Source organism: Chiloscyllium punctatum, chromosome 23, assembly GCF_047496795.1.
Source record: "Chiloscyllium punctatum isolate Juve2018m chromosome 23, sChiPun1.3, whole genome shotgun sequence".
Classification (NCBI taxonomy): domain Eukaryota; kingdom Metazoa; phylum Chordata; class Chondrichthyes; order Orectolobiformes; family Hemiscylliidae; genus Chiloscyllium; species Chiloscyllium punctatum.
The window spans coordinates 59,483,273-59,498,699 of record NC_092761.1 but is presented as its reverse complement, the minus strand read 5'-3'; the positions used below and the strand labels follow the sequence as shown (position 1 = coordinate 59,498,699).

Sequence of the window (15,427 nt, the reverse complement as noted above, 5' to 3'; positions counted from 1 at the left end):
ATGAGATGAAGTTATATAAGTGAAAGAAAATTCCTTTCTGAATCCTACAAACACTTTTTAACAAAGCTGCAACAGACAGAATAAACGAGGGTGAATGGGACTCTTCCAGTGATTTCCATCTCTGCGCCTCACTGCTTTATCATTTTGGGCAGCTCTGAATGTGAGCTGGAGATGGAGGCCGAGAATCCCGGATGAGAAGCCACATCTAGCTCTCCTCCCGTTCCTGCCCCTGTTGCAGTCAGCATGCTTAGCAGTGGAGAAAGCTGGCCTGAAAAGAAATTAAATCACTTAAAACGGGCTGACGTTTCAGCAAATGGAATTTTCTGGGATGGTGATGCCTGGTTTGATTCTGTCACGGACACCTGTGATATTTCAAGGTACAAGAGGTGCCATTAAAATGCCAACAGCTGGAGGAGATTAAGTTTGGCCTGGTCTCAGTTGCCTCCTATCCCCAAGAACTGCATTCCTACTGACTCAGACCGCATGGAAACACAGCTAGCTTGTGAAGGCTTTGCTTTTTTTGGTGCCGGCAATTTAAGAGCTGCTATGAAACTGGAGACTTCGGGAGCATAACTAATTAACATTATACATTGAGCAAGTAGGCAGTGGCTGAGACTGGAACACACTGCATTATCCATGTAGGAGGGAATGTTCATGAGCCTCCAATTCTGATCTCCAGTTTTCATTTCCACCCCCCCCCCCACTTCCCAACCATTGGTGCCTTCAGCTGCCTAGGCCCTAACCTTTGGAATTCTCTCTCAATCTCTCCTTTTCCCTTTAAGGAGCTAACTCTTTGTGCAAAGTGATAGATACGTTTTTAGATTTCAAAGGCATTGGGAATTTTCATCGAGGCTGAGAATCAGCCCTAATCCCAATTGTATGATGGAGCAGTTGGGAAGGACCAAACAGCCCATTCCTGCTACTAGTTTCTAATGTGAGGCTCAAGGTCATGTTTTATGTGATTTCACTCCTGTGAAGTTCTTTCTGACATCTTCACTATGTTAAAGGTGCCACATAAAGGTAATTATTGTGTCATCCCTTCCAAAACTGATGTCCCTACCTAGGTGTACAGGTATCCACAGCAGCCTCTTTATTTCCTTGCCATCGTGAATTTAACAGGTGAATAGTTCAGGGCTATTCCACTGCAGCGAGCATCACAATCAAAGGAAAAAGACCTGCCTTTGCGTAGCATCTTTCATGACTACAGGATATCTTAAACAACTTTACACCCGCTATACATGAAGTGTTATTATTATATTGCAACCATTATTAAATACAGCAACCAATTTGTGCTCAGGAGACTGCAATGCAATAATGGCCAGACAATGTTTTTTTCTGGCATTGATTGAGGGATAAATATTGAGCAGGTAAGGCAAAGTGAACTGGTTTCAAATCTCATCTAGAAACCCTTCTGATAGTCCAGTGCCGAGGATGTGCTGCACTGTCAGCATTGAGCAGAGCTTGAATCTACAACCTGGTGATGCAAAGACAACACTGCTGTATGGACAACACTTTTCTGACATGATAACAATGATCCCACCTCAAAATGTAGGTCATTGCTTAACTGTAAGGAGTTCTGTTCCCAAGGTGCTATATAAATGCTAGCCTTTCTTTCTTAGTGCTTCAATAGGAATTCAAAAGGGAATAGCTCTGATTCAGAATTTTCATACTGCTGTGTTAATTTTAAGAATGTGACAGGGTTCTGGCACCACTTGGTCTATTTCTGTCTCCACAGGGCATCATGTGCCAGTCAGTAGCAGAACTCACAAACCTGGCACTGGACCCTGACACCTGCAGGGTGTGATTGAGCACCAGGGGAGGGTCAGGTTCAGCCATTCCTTCTTTGAATGGTTGGGGAACAGTCCTTCTTTGATGATATTACAATCTTACAAAAAAGTTTAAAGTCATTACCTTGTTGCCCTCATATCCATTAGTCGCGATGTTAATGAAGTCCAGCCCCCTCCACCTCCAAGGACCTTTGTACAGAATCCAAACTGACACCAGAGGGCAGGATTGAGGGAGTGCTGCACTGACTATCCAAATGGGCAAATTGTTAATCAAGGGCTCCATTTTCCCAAACTGATCAATTTTTAAAATCAAAACAATTCAAAATCGTAATCAGAGAACAGTTAAATCCTCCTGGTTAATATTTATTCTAAAAGCACCACTTTCAAAGTCCAGTTTACTGATCATTTATCTCATAGCTCTTTTGGGAATTTTCTGAGTGCAAATTAGGCAAATCAACAATGACTATACTTTAAAAATAATTAATTAGCTGCAAAATGCTTGAAATGTTTTTAAATATCTCCAGCTGCTTCATCAATAACCTTCCCTCCATTATAAGGTCAGAAGTGGAGATGTTCGCTGATGATTGCACAGTGTTCAGCACCATTCGCAACTCCTCAGATACTGAAGCAGTCCATGTCCAGTTACAGGCTTGGGTTGAAAAGGGGCAAATAAACATTCATGCCACACAAATGTCAGACAATGACCATCTCCAATAAGAAACAATCTAGTAATCACTGCTTGACATTCAATGGCATTACCATCACTGAATTCCCCCACTATCAACATCCTGAACATAACTGACCTGGACTCACCACATAAATACAGTAGCTACAAGAGCAGGTTGGAGACTAGGAATTCGTAGTGAGTAACTCACCTCCCGACTCCCTGGAGTGTGTCCCCCCCATCTAAAAGGGGCAAGACAGGAGTGTGATGGAATACTCCCACTTTCCCTGGATGGGTGCAGCTCCAACACTAGAGAAGCTTGGAACCATCCAGGACAAAGCAGCCGCTTGATTGGCACCGCATTCACAAGTGTTCAATTGTTCTATCACCAACACTCAATAATAGCAATATGTACTATCGGCAAGTTGCACCACCAAAATTTGTCAAAGATCCTTAAACAGCACCTTCTAAATCCATGACCACTTCCATCTAAAAGGACAAAGGCAGCAGATACTTGGGAACACTACCATCCTGACTTGGAAATATATTGCCATTTTTTCAGTGTCGCTGGGTCAACATTCTGGAATTCCCTCCTTCATGGCGTTATGGGTCAACCTACAGCACAGAGACTGCAGTGGATCAAGAAGACAGCTCATTACCACCTTCTCAAGGGGAACTAGAGACAGGCAATAAAATGCTGACCCAACCAGTGACCCCCATGTCCCATGAGTGAAAAAAAAATCCTATATAAATACATGTTCTTCCTTCCTTACAATGATCATGACATTTGGGGAGAACACAGCTTTTAATTTTGGAGAATCAAAGAATGTCTTTGATTGCCTTGACCTCTGAGCTTTGTCACATCACTTCTAGACTCCTATCTTAGGTAATCATTTGTTACTGACAGCAATGGCCAGGATTGTCAATCACTTGCACAGTTACCATCACCCTTCTGACCTGCAGCATGAAGCGGAGCAGGAATGCTTACCCACACCTGACCTCAACACCTGAGGTGTCCTGACATCGCCACTGGCTGACAAAGATTTATGATGCACTGTAGTGTGGAGCCTACAGGTCACAGACCACCTGCTAGCTCACCTAGTGTTGGAAGGTGTAAAGTATGGGAAATGGCTCAGGGACTTGGTTCAGAGTTAAATGTGATCTTGAGGGAAGTTGGAATTATTATGGCTGTGTCAAACAAATCCCGGGTATTTGGGAGAGGGAGGAGTATTTTTGGCAGGAGCTGCATCTGTCTTTCATCTGCCTTTTTTCACAGACTATCCCAATCCTGAGCCCCAGAAGAGAGCCAACATCTGAATTTGGGGGGAGGGCAGGCAGTTAGATATCATCTCCCAGAAACACAGTGCCTCATGCACCGTCAATGTGAAGCAGATGACGGAAGCAAGAGAGAAAGGACAGCTGGTTGAGAGGAGGGTCAGGTGGAGTATGAACCAAGGTGGCATGCTTCCCTTGTCACATTCTGTCTATCTTATGAAGGCAATGGTGTGTTATGCATCCTAGTCAGTATATCGGGATACCTTTAAGATGACACCATCACTGCATCAAAGCATGTGACCCAAGGCTATAAAGCTCACAGACTCATGCTTATCCAAGGTTCACTTAAAGCATGACACACTATGAGAAGCCTGCTCCTTCGCTGTAACAGAATAGTCCAATACTAATCCAGACAATGATCTGTTTGTGATTGTAATAATTATATAGAACAGCCAGTCATACTAAACCTTCAATAACACATTACCCATGCCTATCTTTTTACACAACAAGAGATAACATAAGCAATGCTGCATCAGGCAAGACTACACCGGTGCATGCAAAACCCACTTCAGGGACTCATACTGCAAAATGTAGGGGTCATTCAGTACACTGACAAGAACCATCACTACCTCTGCTTTAGGTCAAGGGGAGAACTTCAGTCAAGGTGCCTGGAGATTCCCCACTCGGTCTTCAAATTCTTCCCTGAATATCACATCAATAATTTCTCCAACTGTGCCGCACTCTCTCTGCACTGCACATTAGTAACAGCCTTGGTAATGTGCTCATGTCCTGAAGTGGGGTTTCTGGACATGAAATTCTGCCCCAGAGGACAGTGCTGACTGAACCAAGCTAACATCAAACTGGTGTAAAACACCACTCTCCAGACATTCCATTGAGGTTACCACTGACCATAGAATCCCTCTAAGCTTGCTGAAGGAAGGAGGATTCTTTCAGTCTCGATGGTAACACATCACACGGGATATAATGAACCTAGAGTATTTTCCTAGAAGAGTCAACTCCCTTCAGGTTAATCTGCTGCAACATTCACCTCTAATGGTACCCCCTTTCACTCATCTCTTTCTGAGCCTTGTCCCAGTTATTGAAGCATTTTTCGGAGTCCAGCAGAGCTCCGCTGGGGCTGCCTATTTCTCTGGTGAGATGTTAAACCAAGATCCAATTGGTTTTCTCCATGGCAATATACACCAATAATGCAGGAGAGGTACACAGCACTTGGCATTCTGACACAGCTCCTTCTGTCAGCTCGGTGCGGCCTGGTGTTTACGTTTCACACAAACCTCCTCTCTCTCTCTTTATCCTCCCACCCAATCAACAGATCTTCCAATTTCTTTCTCCGTTATACACTTCTCTAACTTCTGCTTAAATGTGCCAGGTTAACCATTCTAAACAGTAAACTGTTCCAAATTCTCAATTATCTGTGTAGCCTCTCCTGAATTTATTTCTGACTTTCTTATATTTACGCCCCTCACTCTTTCCATAAACTCCTGCACACTGGGGACCATCTTCACTATATTTACCCCATTAAGCACCTCCATCATTTGAAAGCTCTCGATCAGGTCACCCTCTCAACCCGTTCTTTTGTGGAGGTTAGAGCCCCAGCCCGTTCAATATTTTCCAATAATTAAAACTTCTCAGTTTTGGTGTCAACTTGGATCCCAGGGCTTTTGCGTGAAACGTCGATTTTACTGCTCCTCGGATGCTGCCTGAACTGCTGTGCTCTTCCAGCACCACCAATCCAAAATTTGGATCCCAGGTTGACAGGTTAAAGATACAGAGGCAATGATCTCAATTCGGCTGTTAAAAATGAAGATTGTTCCAATCCAATAAACACCGTTTGGTGTAGCTTATCTAACTCATAAATAACCACATTAGATTACTTACAGTAAGATTACTTACAGTGTGGAAACAGGCCCTTTGGCCCAACAAGTCCACATCGCCCCGCCGAAGCGCAACCCACCCATACCCCTACATTTACCCCTTACCTAACACTAGGGGCAATTTAGCATGGCCAATTCGCCTGACCTGCACATCTTTGTGACTGTGGGAGGAAACCGGAGCACCCGGAGGAAACCCACGCAGACACGGGGAGAATGTGCAAACTCCACACAGACAGTCGCCCAAGGCTGGAATCGAACCTGGGACCCTGGCGCTGTGAGGCAGCAGTGCTAACCACTGAGCCACCGTGCCGCCCACATTGCTAGCTGCATCTTACAAACATTTATTGCCTCTACTTCAGTCAAATGTGATGGGAGCTCTCAGTGAGAGAAAGTTATTGACTGGCTTTGGGAAGCTCTTGAAATGATTGAAATGAAGCTAGAGGCCAGGAATGAGCAAATTGCATTGGAGAAGGGTAACGCTATTTGCCATTCAGGGCAAAAGTAAGGACAAAAGAACCAATTATCACTCTCCCCCTTTCCCCATACAATATGCCTGATTCGGAGGTTGAGAAGTGTACAGCACAGTCCCATTTGCTTTATACATCCATGGTATTTCTCAAGTTAATGGAATTTTAGTTGGCCTTTATTTTCTGAACCTTTGTTCCAGCTCCGTGCCAAAGAAATCTCAGGCTTATCATAGTGCACAGAGTTAATTATACTCTGAAGGAACACACCATAACAGCTGCCAGGAATATGTGGCTTGAACGCTGGAAATTCCTGATGACAAGCATTAGGGACAAGTTGAGTTGCCAACTCGTCTTGGACATATTCCTGGAGGTTTCATAACCTGACCTTCTGCCTTCAAACACCCCACCCAGTCCAATAGCTCGCTTGTTAACCCCATCTCTGACATTTTCGGAAGGAAGAAATGGAGATGAAAAACAAACAACCCAATATTTGAATCTGCCCGTGATTCTGTTTTCCGGGGTTTGCTTCTAGTGGTGCCCGAGAGAGGAGTCGTTAGTTTCTGTAAACTCCAGGGCAGTGCTGAAAGATTGGGAACCTGAGGACAAGTAAAGAGCAACTCATTGGTAGTTACATTCCAGCAGATTGACTGAATGCCTGGCAAATTAGTGGATTTTCTCCCTCTTGGATTTTCCTAAAAGGATTCAATTCATGTGACAGTTACAATTGAACAGTCACAGGCTCCGTTCCAGTACCCACTCAGCAACTGCCCTTCAACCTTCAGGAGTAAGCAGCCCAGAGGGCCAGTAGTGAGAGAGAAGGCAGGCAGTTCCTGAGGGGGTGGGGGAAGAGGGAGGGAACAGGCACCTCCTGAGGGGGTGAGAGAGGGGAGCAGAGTTGGTAAAGTGTGGCGCTGGAGAAGGCACAGCGGGTCAGGTAGCATCTGAGGAGCAAGGGAGTCAATGTTTTGAGCATAACCCTTCAGCAGGACTTGGAAGAGGGAAGGGGGCTGAGAAGCTGAGACAGGATCTCCCAGAGTTGGAATTATCTGGTTGAGAGTCTGGCTGATATCTCTCTTTCTCAGCATGTATGGTGTTGCCCATCATCAGCCACGCTCAGACATCAATACAGACCGAGAACAGAAACCAATTCCTTCTCGGTTTCTGCAACTCAATCCCATGCATTTACGAACTGAGCCTTGATGGGTGCAGCAACACCACAGCAAGCTGAGGAGCAAAGGGAAGGCAATTTGGAAGGAATGCACATACAGCTCACACAGCATCACTGCAGGTGGTTGACAAAAGGATTGCACTGCCCGAGAAGGTGGGAGCAGCAGATCCAATCGGAGCCTTCAAAAGGGAACTGGATAGGTACTTGAAGCCTCGGAAAAAGAAACAGAGAGGGGTTAATTGGATTGTTCTTCAGAACAGGTACAATGGGCCAAATGATGGCATTCTGTGTTGGGGGAGTATTAGAACTCAACCAAAGTGATTACAAACACCTTCACCCCATCAAGCTCTGCTAGCCCATCACTCAACAACTCAAAAGGTATAAGGACAAATCAAATCCAGTCAAATACTGACAGGAATGTGATTCAGTTCCTTAAATCTGTTGTAATCTCCAAAAGATCTTTAGTCAGAGTATTGGTCATTGTGTTGTGCAGAGGCCCCCAGTTCTTACATCCAGAGAAAATGGGATCAAGGGGAATTGTAAACTGGGGAGAAATGAGAAGGAATTTAGTTCATCAGGATTCCAGGCAATGGGAGGGACTGAAGAGCAGTTTGGAGCACAGGGCTTCAATTTATTGGGGGTGAAGGGTACATGGCTTATTTGAAGTGTTATGCAATGGAAATGACTGAAAGGAGATTTGGTTTGGGGTAGATTTATAAACATCAAAATCAACATAGTTTCTGTTGGAGTAAATGCTTGTGCACTGTCAATATCCTTGACCTTTTTCATTACTTAGTTTCCTACTTTGTCCACTCCAACTGAGTTATATTTTGCTCAAAATGTTGATTTTCCTGCTCCTTGGATGCTGTCTGACCTGCTGTGCTTTTCCAGCATCAGTCTAATCTCAACTCTGATTTCCAGCATCTGCAGTCCTCACTTTTGCCTATGGAGAGCTCCAGGTCTAGAGCATTCATTGGCTATGGTATTCTGGAAAGTCCCAAGTCACGAGGAGGCTGGTAGCATTGAGATGTACCTGTGGGCTTGGAGGCAGGGTGGGGATGGGGGGTTTGCTACTCCTGGGTGGGCAACCTGTCCCAACTGGTGGAAGGTCCAGTTACTAGAGGAAGATTCAGCAATCCCTTCCCACCTCCCCCTCCCCCACCCTCACCATTGCCTGCCTGAGCCTGTCCATTTACTTAGCTTCTGGGCCTTGCACAGCTGCTCCTCCTCCTGGGTAGGCTACAACTCCAGCGGTGGCCATTGCTCCCAGTGACACTGCTGAGTCTGAAGAACTGCCAGCCCTCTGTTGGCCTAACAGTTTTGGGAACGAGAAAACAGGAAGTTCGGTGATTGAGGTGAAGTCTCACTGGGGCACCTAGAAATGGCGATGTGCAAGTCCTCTGGCTGGCAGGCAGGATCATTCCACAGATATTGATTACAGCCCGTGGTCCCACAGACAAAGGCCACTCCTCACGGGAGTTTGCACATTAACAGGTTAGCTGGGCAATCCACTTTTATTCTTTAATCTCTCTTAGGATCTGGGCGTCGCTGAAAAGAAAGCAGTTGTTGACCATCCCTAATTGCTTTTGTAGACAGTGGCTTGCTTACCTGTTTAAGTGAACAGTTAGGAGTCAACTACATTGCTGGGTTTGGGTAGGCCAGACCAGATAAGGATGGCAGTTTCCTTCCCTAAAGGACATCAGGGAACCAAATGGGTTATTCCCAAAAATCAACAGTGGATTCATGACTCTTAAGATTCCAGACTTCTATTGAATTCAAATTCTACTATGGCAAGATTTGAATCCCAGTCCCCAGAACATGACCTGGGTCTCTGGATTAACAGTCCAATGCTAATACTATCTTCGATTCCACTTGGTCTGGTTACTTTAAGCTCAACTTGGGCTCAAACCAATGATGATTCAAGAGCAAGCAGTGAGGCTGCAGCCTGTATGACACTGTATCACACCAGGCTAAACACTTAATCCAGGAACTATCAAAGCAGCTGCTTCCTTCCCAGCAGTGTTATTGAGACAGGTGAAGATGGAAGACCCTGTTTTGAACCAAGGTTGTAAAGTTCCCCTGACTTGTAGGGATGAGACGAAAGACTGGATTTGTTGGTACATTACCCGCAGTTTGAATTACAGTTTCTGACCTCTATTTCAACCTGGAGAGATATGAGATTCCATTGCGTTTCATAAAACACAAAAATCTGTTTCTCATCACCCACCTCTGTGAGAGCAAGAATGCAACTCAATCCGAGGACGAGGATCTATCGAGGAGCTGCAGGAACATCTCCCTGTCAGTTCTGCACCGTCGCTGTGGTGTGGGACCAGGGAGTGCAGCCTGGGAGTGCCACCAGAAACCATCCATCATCCGCATCGCTCAGCTCATCTCTCCTTACAAATAAAACACACTTGCACAGCTAAGGCATGCTCCTCACGTTAAAAGCTGCAGAGTGTGACTGAAATGACCTGCTCAGGAATGCTGGCTTCCGTTCTGCACCAGTTGGCCTTCCAAAAACGGGCTGAGTTGGCAGATGGGGTGAACGAGGCGCATGGGGCTCCTTATCATTGTGCCACTTTTAATTTTTCTCTGTCCCCGTCCTAATAGTTCTGGCCTCATGTTGGCACAGCTCCCACCAATGTGGCTCTGTCACTCTGCCCCCACCCTCTCAACTTTGATTCAGTGGACACATGGCTGCCAGTGAACAATGTGGTTTCACTTCCCACTCCAGAGAGTTGCAGCAAAGCATCACACTGGCTGAGAAGATGTGATTGGGGTTCAGGTATTACGCCAAGGCTCGATCAGCCCACTCAGATAGAAGCAAAAGATTTCGGGACTTTGTTTCAGACAAGATCGGAAAGGTTTTCCTGGTGTCCTCAGTAGTATTCATCGCTCTACTAACTGCAATAAAACCAATTACCTGGTCATTATCACATTGCTGTTTGTGGGAATGTGAGCATAATGGTCTGATTTACAATGGGTAACCACACTCCACATAGACATCATGGTTTTGGAATGTCTGGATGTTGGGAAACATACTGGGTAAATAAAAGCCCTTCTTTCTATTTCTTACATGATACTGTTCATGTACAAACCCAGTGAGTGAGCATCAGACAACCCACCATGGCATGTTAGGAGGCAATGGCCTAGTGGCATTGTCACTAGATTGTTAATCCAGGGACTCAGGTAATAGTTTGGGGACCCAGATTTGAATCTCACCATGGCAGATGGTGGAATTTGAATTCAATAAAAATCTGGAATTAAGATTCAAATGATGACCATGAAACCATTATCATTATCAATTTAGGTTGATAAATTCTAAATCTCGCAAGGGATTAAGGGATATGGGGAAAGTGTGGGTAAGTTGCGTTGAAATGCCTAACAGCCATAATTGAATGGCGGATGGGCCGAATGGCCTATGTCTTATGGTCTTAACTGTCAGGAAAAACCAATCTGGTTCACTAATGACTTTCAGGTAAGGAAATCTGCCATCCTTACCTGGTCTGGCCTACATGTGACTCCAGACTCTCATTCTGTGAATGATTTAAAAAAAGGTCAAGACAGCTCTCCATTGAGTCAGAGGCACTTTACAAAGGTGGGAAATAGTCTGTCACCAAATGTAATACTGTACCACTAAATGCCCACCTGAATGAGTTCTGCAAATGAATCTGGGTCTCCCTGAGGTTAGTACTGTGCCCAGCTGGAGGTGAACTGAATTTGCCAGTCTATGCCAACCAGGTTTATTGTGGACAATAAATTATGAGGAACTGAAGTTCTTAATAGTTGAAGCAATCCACAAACTGGAGGAGGAACACCTCATCTTCCACCTCAGGAGCCTACAAAACACGGCCTCAACATTAACTGCACCAGTTTCCAAATCTCCCCTCCTCCCACCCCATCCCACATCCCAACTTCTGACTTGACACCACCCTCTTGATCTGACCTACCTGTTCAACTTCCTTCCCCACCTCTCTGCTCCACCCTTCCCTCTGACCTACCACTGTCACCTCCTACCTGCATCCACCTATCGGCATCCCACATACCATTCGCCCAGTCCCACTTCCCCGCCTTATTAATTTCTCAATCCTCTTCCCCCTCCCCTGATGAAGGATCCTGCCTGAAACAGACTCTCCTGCTCCTCAGATGCTGCCTGACCTGCTGTGCTTTTTCCAGTGCCACACTCTATCTATTCTGACTCTCTTGCATCTGCAGTCCTCACTATCTCCATATTAAATGTACCAAGCTCCTCCCTGTGTCAAGGTGAGGTATTAAAACATTAATGGTAACCAGTGTTTGGATTTTAACAATCCCTATTCTTCCAAAATGTTGGTTTCAATGACTGGTGCATATTACCCAACACCAGGTTATAGTCCAACAGAATGCCTCATCTTCCGCCTCGGAACACTTCAACAGTTTCCTCATTTCCCCTTCCCCCACCTCACCCCAGTTCCAAACTTCCAGCTCAGCACTGTCCCCATGACTTGTCCGACCTGCCTATCTCCTTTTCCACCTATCCACTCCAACCTCCTCTCTTACCTATCACCTTCATCCCCTCCCCCACTCACCCATTGTACTCTATGCTACTTTCTCCCCACCCTCACCCTCCTCTCATTTATCTCTCCACCCTTCAGGCTCTCTGCCTTTATTCCTGATAAAGGTCTTTTGTCCAAAACGTCGATTTTACTGCTCCTCGGATGTTGCCTGAACTGCTGTGCTTGTCCAGCACCACTAATCCAGAATATAGTCCAACAGGTTTATTTGGAGGCATTAGCTTTCAGAACACTGCTCCTGCACCAGCATCTCCAAAGCATATTACCCAGGCAGTGAGAGGGGATTGAATAGTTAGGTCGAGTACGTCTGGTTGGGGTAGGGGGTGGGGCTGCATTTCGTGCGATACAGAATGGCAGTATAGGAATAAAACAAACGAACTACAGATGCAGGGGACCTGAAACAAACAAAACCAAGTGTTGCTGGAGAAACTCAGATCTGGCAGCATCTGTCAAGAGAGATAGAAACAGAATTAATGTTTTGAGTCCAGTAATACTTCAGAACTGCTGCGTTTCTCCAGCACTTTCTGCTTTTATTTGTACCAACAGCATGAGGTTCGATCCCTCTACTGGCTGAGGTAGTCTTGGGACTTGCTTCACTCTGTAGTACAGTCATACACTAAGTTGCAGTTCACAATCACTGGGGATAATATTTAGCATCATAGAATCCTTACAGGGTGGAAGTAGGCTATTCGGCCCATTTACACTCTGACGGACATCCCACCTAGATCCACCTTATCCCTGTAACCCTGGATTTCCCACGGCTAACCCACCCTACCCTGCACACTATGGGCAATTTAATGTGGCCAATCCATCACTGAGCATAGGCTTGGATTGTGGGAAGAAACCACAGCATCCAGAGGAAACCCTTGCAGGCAGGGGGAAAATGTGTCTCGATTAGAGTGGTGCTGGAAAAGCACAGCAGGTCAGGCAGCATCTGAGGAGCAGGGAAAAAAAAAAATCGACATTTCGGGCAAAATCCCTTCATCAGGGGGAAAACGTGTCAACTCCACAAAGACAGTCAGCCAAGGATGGAATTGAACCCAGGTTCCAGGTGCTATGAGGTAGCAGTGCTAACCACCGAGCCACTGTGCTGCCCAATTTAGGGACAGAGGATTAAAAAGAGCACATAAACTGTTTGAGGAGATTACGTGGGTGGGTAAAGTCCCTGAGAATGTGTAAAGTAAATGAATTGTGTCAGTCAAGCACCAAAGCTGACAGTATAACATTGTTGGGTGACATGAAACTTGGATCTAGATTAAGGAGGAAGAAACATTGAAGACGATAAGAGGCTTCATGGCAGACAGTGGGTAAGACTCTGGCACTGCATTCCATGAGCGGACATGAACAACTGGGTGCTGGTGTCTCTGAACTACTGTCTTGCAATGGTCTGAACAGCTTGGGTAGTCTGAAGCCAGGCCTGGTGGGCAGGGACATCAAACTGCACTTAATTTAGCACTGATTGGTAATATATGGAGACGCAGCATTAGATGAAGTTACTGGATCAGAGGACCAGGTAAAAACAATGACTGCAGATGCTGGAAACCAGATTCTGGATTAGTGGTGCTAGAAGAGCACAGCAGTTCAGGCAGCATCCGAGGAGCAGCAAAATCGACGTTTCGGGCAACCCGAAACGTCGATTTTGCTGCTCCTCGGATGCTGCCTGAACTGCTGTGCTCTTTCAGCACCACTAATCCAGAGGACCAGGTAAGTGGTCTGGGAACACGAGTTCATAGCCCAGCAGGGCAACAGGGGCAACTTAAATTCATCTCATAAGCCTGAGGAGCAGCGACCGTGAAACTACCATCAATTGTTGCAAAACCCCACCTGATTCTCTGACACCCTTCAGGGAAGGAAATCTGCCGGGCTTACCTGGGGTCTGGCTTACGTGTGACTCCAGACCCTCGACAATGTGGGCAATAAATGCCAGCCTTCTCCATGAAGGACAAAGTTCCATTTAGAAAAACACTGTGGACAATTAAAGTCATGAGAGGAATACATTATGTTGCTGGATGCTTCCTTGAAGCGGAGGCATTTTTCAGGAAAGTGCTTTATGAGCAGGAATGGTTGTTGATGAATTCCTGAAAGCCCTGTTTGATTTGATGTGAGTTATTATTGTTACATGCACCTGGGTATAGTGAAAAGTTTTGTTTTGTGTGTAGTACAGGCAGATCATACCGTACAAAATTGTACTAGGGCATAGAACAGAGCAAGGGTAACAGATACAATGTTACAGCTGCAAAGAATTTCTGAGCATCCCTCGATTTGACGGAGACAAATCGCCATCAAATTCCAACAGTTGTCAGCTTCTAAGGAGAGGAAGATGTGAACATTTTTCTTGACTTTCAAAACAGGGGGCAAGAGAAGGATCAGCTTTAAGAAGTTTGACAACAAGATGCCAAGGATGAAATAGAACACGGTGCACAGAATTCCAGCTGGGAATTACAGGGTTAAAATGTGCTGATCTCAGCCCTGAAGTATAGAGCAATGTTTGCCAGCATGCTGTCATACCGGCCTCTGTGAAAGCTATTCGGTGATTAATACCTCTCTGGAAGGAGGTGCAGTAATCAGAGATCGACACAGCCTGGCTTTCTGCCGTGTCATAATTAAAAACTCTTAAAAACTCGTAAAAACATACTGAGGTCTAATCTCCTCACTTTTAGTGAGATCCGCACTCCTGGAACTTCCCCCGCCTCCGAATAGTTGGTAAAGTTGAGAAGCTTCAAAGGCAACTAAGTGATCTATATCAACTTTCTCAGATTGGATTTGGAGAGAATTTCAGTCTGACTTGCGGAAGGCATCCACTCCAAAGGTTAACACATTCCGGGTCCACTTTCTGCAAGTCTGACACTTCTACACTTCAAAAAGGTTCATCGCCCAGCTCCCCACATTTCATCCACCACCATCTACAAGGTACAAGTCAGGAATGAGATGAAATACCAACCTCCCTCACCCTGACTTTCCTGGGTGGCTACAGTTCCAACAACACTCAAGGGGCTTGACACCATCCAGGGCAAAGCAGCCCGCTTGACTGGCACCACACCCATCACCTTCAACATTCACTCCTTCCACCACAGATACACAGTGGCAGCACAGTGTACCATCTACTCCATTAATTCATTGAGACTCCTTCAACTGCACTTCCCAAACCTTGCCAGTGATGCTCAAAGCCCTGAAAAGGATGAACAAAGGTAATGCCAATGGTTCTAAAGTATTTTCAGATGGACTAGTCTCTTGGAAGTTGTTATATTCTATATTTAGGGGGAGGCGATGGGGTATAGTAATGTCAATAGGCTGGTAATCCAGAACTGAGGTTCTGGGGACACGGGATCAAATCTCACCAAAGCAGAGGGTGAAATTTGAGTTCACGAGAATCTGCAATTAGCCGCATACTTTGATGCCGACCTCTCAATTTCCTTGCTGCCATGTGAACATCAAAGATCCATGTCTGGCAGTGGTTGCCAGAAGCAAAGGTGTTGTGGCGATATGGCCTTGAGGCTGTGCAGTCAGGTGGCTGTGCATCTTAATTAAACAGTGTAAGTAACCATTTATTGATTATTATAAAAGCCCATCTGGTTCACTCTTGTCCATTAGGGAAGGAAATCTGCCGGCCTTACCTGG

At 45.5% G+C, this 15,427-nt stretch overlaps 1 protein-coding gene across 7 annotated transcripts in view; it reads right to left on the bottom strand.

Annotated features, from left to right (window-relative positions):
- Positions 1-15,427, bottom strand: part of cdon (cell adhesion associated, oncogene regulated) — a 191,952-nt gene that overhangs the window by 136,050 nt on the left and 40,475 nt on the right. For 2 of the 7 annotated variants that reach the window (XM_072593052.1, XM_072593053.1), the window contains exon 1: positions 1,912-2,085. The exons of the other annotated variants lie outside the window; for them this stretch is intronic. In XM_072593052.1, coding sequence (XP_072449153.1) covers positions 1,912-2,070 — 159 coding nt within the window. In that variant the 5' untranslated portion in view covers positions 2,071-2,085. Of the gene's footprint in view, positions 1-1,911; positions 2,086-15,427 lie in introns of those variants that run through there. 7 annotated transcript variants of the gene reach the window in all.